This window comes from Penaeus monodon, chromosome 17 (genome assembly GCF_015228065.2).
Source record: "Penaeus monodon isolate SGIC_2016 chromosome 17, NSTDA_Pmon_1, whole genome shotgun sequence".
NCBI lineage: Eukaryota > Metazoa > Arthropoda > Malacostraca > Decapoda > Penaeidae > Penaeus > Penaeus monodon.
The window spans coordinates 41966511-41974010 of record NC_051402.1 but is presented as its reverse complement, the minus strand read 5'-3'; the positions used below and the strand labels follow the sequence as shown (position 1 = coordinate 41974010).

The 7500-nt window shown below is 35.4% G+C and overlaps 2 protein-coding genes across 2 annotated transcripts in view; both read left to right on the top strand.

The window, feature by feature from the left end:
• The window catches only part of LOC119583761, a 9296-nt gene extending 5897 nt beyond the window's left edge, over positions 1-3399 (top strand). The window contains exons 4-8 of the mRNA XM_037932425.1: positions 1-40; positions 1076-1183; positions 1396-1459; positions 2194-2280; positions 2457-3399. The exon at positions 1-40 is cut by the window's left edge and continues 72 nt beyond it. Coding sequence (XP_037788353.1) covers positions 1-40; positions 1076-1183; positions 1396-1459; positions 2194-2280; positions 2457-2789 — 632 coding nt within the window. The 3' untranslated portion in view covers positions 2790-3399. The remainder of the gene's footprint in view (positions 41-1075; positions 1184-1395; positions 1460-2193; positions 2281-2456) is intronic.
• Positions 3400-6557: 3158 nt separating this feature from the next.
• Positions 6558-7500, top strand: part of LOC119583760 — a 5247-nt gene continuing 4304 nt past the window's right edge. The window contains exons 1-3 of the mRNA XM_037932424.1: positions 6558-6781; positions 7126-7248; positions 7491-7500. The exon at positions 7491-7500 is cut by the window's right edge and continues 101 nt beyond it. Coding sequence (XP_037788352.1) covers positions 6598-6781; positions 7126-7248; positions 7491-7500 — 317 coding nt within the window. The 5' untranslated portion in view covers positions 6558-6597. The remainder of the gene's footprint in view (positions 6782-7125; positions 7249-7490) is intronic.

Below are 7500 nucleotides of genomic sequence, written 5' to 3'. Positions count from 1 at the left end.
AATGCGTGCAAAATGGCCTTTTCTATGACCTTAATTTCTGGTGAGTGGATTTTCTTTGCAAGCACATGCACGCACATACCTATGCGGACACTGATGTATGCACAGACATATATGCGCACACACACGGATACAGACACGTACCCATACATATACAAATGCATACAGGCATATACATACATATGCGTACAGATACATACATAAACACATTAAACACATACACACACGCTCACAAACACGCACACACACATATACTTATACAGTCATACATACATACATACACACACATACATACATACATACATACACAGACATACACATACATATGTTACATATACATATAAATACATACAGACAGACACATTGACTTTTCACTCACATAAGTGTTATGATTTCATAACAAAATACACCCACACAGTACTCTTAAAACAGCTTTTACGTTGGATTTTTCCTCGTCTCGCCTAAGGTTGCCGAGGCCATGTCTGCGCAATTATTATTGGGGCGAGTAAAGTCCTCTTGGCACTAATGTTGATATTGGGCCCTGTCTGTGCAGTATATTTTGGTAACGATGCGTTCATGTGTACTATTTCAGTTGCTGTATGAAAAGATATGGGATTAAAAAATATATATTCCGAAGGGAGATTCCTGTATAAGTGTACATGAATATGTTTATCGATAATGCCACATGTTCATTCATGAAAAAATAATGAGGATACTGGCACTACCATTAATATCATATATATATTATCATAAATGCTGATATTATGTCACCACAATATCCTATCACCTTCTCCATCAAAATGACTCCCTTTCCATAAATATCATTGCAATTAACAATATTATTTCAACTTCACCATTACAATTACCACATCATTGCATCATCATCATCATCAAAATGTCTCATATTCTATCACTATCAATAATATTCTAGCACCTTCTCCATCTCACAGTCACTAGCATTTTATCATTTACGAACATCCTACAACCACCACAGTTACGAACATGCCATAACCACGACCACATTGACGAACATTCTGTAGCCACCATGATGGTTACTAAACACCATTACGATTTCCAGTTATTATCCATACTTCGGCAAGACCATGATTCTGGAGATGTTAGCAAGCAGTGTCATTGTTATTGCTATGTGCGGTGTCCTCGCCTTCTCCTACAACAGGCTAGGAAGGTAAGTTTCTCCAACTTTATGAAGGAGGTTTTCTTTTATGTCTTATAAGGGTCGGTACTTAACGATGAACTTCATGTAATATGATCATTCTTTTTTTCTTTTTTGGTGATGAGCATTTGCAAATATGGGTTTCTTTTTTGTTTTATTGTTGTTGTTGTTATTGTTATTATTATTATTATTATTGTTATTGCTATTATTTATTTTTTTTAAAGGTCTCGTCAGCGTGATGATAGTTCCTCGACATTTCCTTGGAGGCGCGGAAGCAGATCCCGTGAGGTAAAGCATTTATTTCGAAAAGCCTTTTATTCTCGCCTTACTTTCCGCCAATAAGAGCACATTCCGTCCTTCTCAAACAAGCAACCCTTATTTTATCGCATTGGTTATATAATTTTACGCTTTCTCAAATCTCTTTCTTAACATTTTTTTTCTTTTTACGATTTAAATACCAGGAAGAATGAAACTTTAAACTCTCTTGACCTGAGATTCACCTCGTTTGCGTGTGCCTGCTTGCTGGAGTATGGTAACATCATCAACAACAACAGCAATAACAAAAACAATAATAATAATAATAATCGGTTTATTGATTCTCATACACCTTGCATATTTACCCTCCAGTTTCGTTTGCCTTTCTCTAGACGCATCTCATTTTCTAATATACAAATTTACGTTACTGGACGAACTAACCAAGTGGTGGCAGCAAAACCCAAGGCTCTATTTTGACCATAATTTACTACAATATGAGGTGTAATGAAATTTGGTATAGGTGTTTAAAATGCTTGGCTGACGTCATATTCATTAATGTGACATGTTAAAAAAAATAATAATAATAAACATTTATTCTCCTGTTACGTTCCATATATATATTTTCTTATAATAAGCTTCTCATAGCGGAAGCCAGTATGCTATTGTAGTTTCATAACAGAAATAACAACGCACACATGCATACATTGTATACATGTGTTATTATTATTTATTTTACCTATTTATTTATTTATTTTTTTTGTCTATAGTCTCCAGCATCGGATACGCCCCCAACATATGATGATGTGGTGGACAAGTTGCCGTCCTATCAAGATGCCCTGAAAATGAGCCCAAAGGTAGATATATATCTGCAAGTACACGTGTATGTGTTTATATTTATTTATTTTTTCTAAAAGAGAGACTAGGCTATAACTAGCATTCGAACACAAAAATTCGACTACATATTCTTGCATAGCAGCCAATGTAACACAGTATCCTTATCCTTGTCTTTATCTTTAACTTGCCCCTTCAGGCGGACGACAACGAAGGTATAACAAACTTTGCCTTTGAGATGGAACTTTCACCCGCCCCGCCCCCTCCCTACGAGGAAAGCATGCAACAGAAAACGGAGGAGGAAGAGAGCATGCAACAGAAAACGGAGAAGAAAGAGAGAATGCAACAGAAAACGGAGGAGGGAGCGACCGTCACAGAAAACGGGGGAAACGACCAGCCCTTCATGGGAAACCCTGAAGGAGACTCGCCTGCGCAGATTAGCCAATCGCAAAGCCATAATGTTCTAGGCCAGCCGATCGAACAGCCACTTCAGAATGCGATGCACGACCTGCAGCGGGGCAGTCCGAACTAGTATGCTTGGTGTTGGTCATACAACATACAACCCCCGGTAGACAAGAGCAAACTGTACTGACGTATCATGTCCAAGATTTCTTTTAGCCAAAATATGGTAAAGTTAACCAAATGATATGGCGTGATTAATAATACATGATTATATATATTATATATATGTATATATATAAAATATCTATCTATCATTATACATATACACACTCACACACACACACACACACACACACACACATACACACACACACACACACACACACACACACACACACACACAACACACACACACACACACACACACACACACACACACGCACACACACACACACACACATAAGTATGCACTCTCCTTTCTTATCTAACCTTCTAAATATACGTGATTTGAGTCGCTGAAAAAAGCGGAGGAATTATCAGATGCAAATATATATAAATGATATGATATACGATAATAATAATAATAATAATAATGTTTGTAATCCATGTGATCTTTTTTCCGAGTTGAGTGTCCATTCTCTCTGATTTATCTACCTATCTATCTACATAACGCATTCCCGTACATATTATACATGTACCATTAATATACAAACAAAAATAAACAAGTTCTATTAATCTCTGTTGAATTTTTTTCTTATCCAATACATTTACTCTTTATTAATTTATTACTATTAATTTTACATCAAATAATATACTGCATAAAAGTGATATTAATACAATTTAGAAAAGAAATAGCAATAATGATGATGATGGTAATAATAATAATAATAATAATAATAATAATAATAATAATAATCTAAAAAATCTAACAATAACTATAATAATAATAATAATAATAATAATAATAATAAAAATTATTATTATTATTACCATTGTAATAATTATAATGATACTTGATAATAATGATAACAACAACAATAATAATATTACAGTAATAGTAATAATAAAGAATAATACAGAAAATCATATAAAACCCTAAAATACAACAAGAGAAAAATACAAATAACAGGTTTTCCTACAAAAAAACAACCGAAATTCTCGCTTATTACAACTTCGTCTAGATTTGCTAAGCAGACGCAGACTGAGTACCGCGTCCCCCCGTGCATAAGCGTGGGCATTATCGTGTGTATGAACGGTACTAGTAATTAGATACGAAATACATGTAGTGCATCTCTGTCAAAGTTTTAGCATTTATTTTTTATGCCACAGGCGTCGGGGGGGGGGGGGGAGGGGGAGGCCAGCAAAGATAAATAACAAACAAGAAAAGTAAACACTATATTCTTGTTGTGTGATAATCGAGGTTGCAGAATTGACTATAGCGACATGGCATTAACATTTATAATTTATAACTTATGATTCTCATAAATCATGTCTTAAGTTTTCCAATCCTGCTAATTTCGATGCAGCATGTGTAATTAATTTAAATGAATAAGTTTGGCAATTTGCCAAACTTATTCATTTAAAAAGTAGTATTTATTAAGTTATGTATATATATATATATATATATATATATATATATATATATATATATATATATATATATATATATATAATGTTTTTATTTTATTTTATTATTATTATTATTTTTTCTGCTGTGTCAACATCTAAGGCCATTAGCTGCAATAGGGTGAGGCATGGGGGGGGGGGGGTGAAAACACCAAGTATAGCATTACGATAAAGTATTATGGCGAAAAGGGTAAAAAAAATGTGAGTTGACGATTAGGATAAGTAGACAGCAGAAGGGGATGCAGAAAAGGAAAAGGGAAAAGAGAGATGGAAAGACCAAGAAGGAAAAATTAGTTGACGCGAGGGCCGAGGTCAAAGGTAGTGGGTGATTCCTATAATTGTACCTCAGTCTCCTTCTCCTAAGCCCCCCCCCTCACGATGACAGTTGGGGAGGGGGGATCAAATCATCATAATAATAATGGTAATCAATAATATATATATATATATTTATCTCGTGTGGTACGGATCCTTGTCAGTCGCGTCATGTAACTTAAACTGCCAGTCAAGTCAATTTCAAGGAGGAACAAAGACCTTACTCTATCTCTCTCTCTCTCTCTCTCCTATTTCTTTTCCTCTTTTCCTTTGTGTTTATCGATGCCACACTTCTTGATTCGTATAGTCTTTCAAACTCACATTTTGTTTTCTTCTTCTTTCATTTCTATTTATTTCTCTATATACAGTTTTCGTTATTCCAATGTCGTCTCTCAGACTCACTGTCGATCTGTGTCTGTATGTCTCTCTCTCTCGCTCAAATTATCTATCTACATAAGCACTCCATGCCAGTGCATATATCAGTTTACAAACCGAGACTACTTAAAAAAGAAAGAAAGAAAGAAAAAAACATAGTGACAAAATGAAACGAAAACAAAAAAATATATATACATACGATATATAATTAGATTAACAATGGTAGTGGTTTGAATCGAAAAACTACAGAAATCACGCTATATGTCAAAAAAAAAGAAAAAAAAAGAAACATAAATCAAAATAAAAACAAGTGATTTAAATCGACGAACTACAGATAATCACTCAACAAATATCTCTTTAAAATAAAAACAAATTCGTAAAAAAAAAATTCTACCTGACTGTTGGGATGAACGTGTCCTAGCTTAACGATGATATAGCAACAACCTACCTTGTTTTCCTTGGTTCTTGTGCAAACAGAGTAACACTTATGTATTTTTCAGAGCGGTTAATATACGATTTTTTTCTTTACATTGTTTTGAAACCACAGTGTACGCAGTGAATATACATGAACGTGGCGAGGTGTAGACGGTATGGGAATTTTTTAAACGATACAGATAAGTAAATGTATAAATAATAATGATGATATTTTAGGTAGTTTATAATTATATCATAAATAGATTATAATCATATCATAGGTAGAGTATACATATTTCATTGATAAATTATAATTATATTATAGATGTATTATAATTATATTATAGATAAATTTTAATTATATTATAGATAAATTTTAATTATATAGACGAAAATGTTTGTAACGTGTGCAGCTATAACCTCACGAATTATGTGTATGAGAGGAAAGCCCCCTTGGCAACCTTAACTAGTCTAGACTGGCTCCAACGACACATGATGAAGGAGAAAAATACGACAAGGGATAGAAAAAGAAGTGGAGAAAAAAGAGGAAGAGGGCAGGAGGGAGTGTGTGTGTGTGTGTGTGTGTGTGCGAGCGAGCGCGCACGCGCGCGTATATATATTTTTCTTCAACTTTTTACTGTAGGAACTAAGGATCTATGACTGCACATCATATAGTAATACCATCCTAAAAATGCTCTGAAGCCAGCCTAGATCCTCTAAAGCTGGCGTGGTATAACTGTAATGCAATTAATAGGCCAGTCTGACGTTAGGATTGAAAGAGAGTTTTCAGTCCCTACCTTATACATATAATGTTAGGATTGAAAGAGAGTTTTCAGTCCCTACCTTATACATATAATGTTAGGATTGAAAGAGAGTTTTCAGTCCCTACCTTATACATATAATGTTAGGATTGAAAGAGAGTTTTCAGTCCCTACCTTATATATATAGATCTCGTTGTATTACGACCTAGGACCTTACTAAAACTGGCAATCTAGTTTCTACCAGAACATTAATATACACCCATTATGCAACCGTGGCGTCCAAGCCAAGGGGGATGACGGAGGGCCTAGGAACTGGGGGGAGGACGGAGGCCTGGGCATTGGGGGAATGGGAGGGGTTGGGGAAGGGAGAGGGACAGCGTTACAAGGGAAGAGTATTGATAAAGGAATCGTGGAAGGACAGGGAGCACAGTGTATTCTCAGCCCCACAAGATGTCGGTTGTGTGCAGGAAGGTGTTAGTACTTGCGCTCACTATTTCCAGGTGTAGGAGTGAAGGTCCTGACTTAGACACGGATGATGCTGATGCAGCAGCTAAGCCCGTGGGTCCTATGGAGAGCGAGGGAGGTGAATTTCCTCCAGTGTCTACAGGGAAAATACTTATTCCGACCTTCGCACGTGAGTATGCAGAGCCAGTGATGAGTAAACCTGTCGATATCTAATGAACATTGTGACTCCATAGGTTTTCATGAGGTGTGATGACTTAACACTATGGGATGTGTTTGTATTGGAAGGTGTGGTTGTCAATATGGTATACTAGCGGATTCTTCAAACTTATCTCTATAATGAAAAAGAAAAAAAAATGTATGATAACTTAAAGGTCCAATCGGAAGAAAATCGCTCGAACAGTTTTTTTCAAACGGAAACATAAACTAATATATACGAACACGTTTGCATTACTAAACGTTTACCATTGAAATGTTTGCTTGTAATTTCTTCAATATCAAAGCTTATATCTACAGTTCAAAAGATCAATCTGGAGGCGATAAGCTGTCAGACTGACGAACAGTGCTACCAACATCTGCCCAACTTAGACGTCGCTCTTGCAAAAAACAGTAACTTCCCTTCTGCTCCCTATTGCAACAGTAAGTTCGAAGTGTATATTGCTATACTACGAAACGAACACAGAAACAGATGTAATAACGTGTACAAAGACGAAACGAGACAGTTACAAATACTGCTTATTTATCAGCTCTTTCTTAATCCAAATACTATTGTCACGATATACTACCAGTATCTAAATCAATTATGTGTATATCCTCTATATAGAATTAAAACACATTCTACTTCAGAACCCTAGAAGCCTATATTTCTTTCCTCCTTTCAGAGTTAGCAAA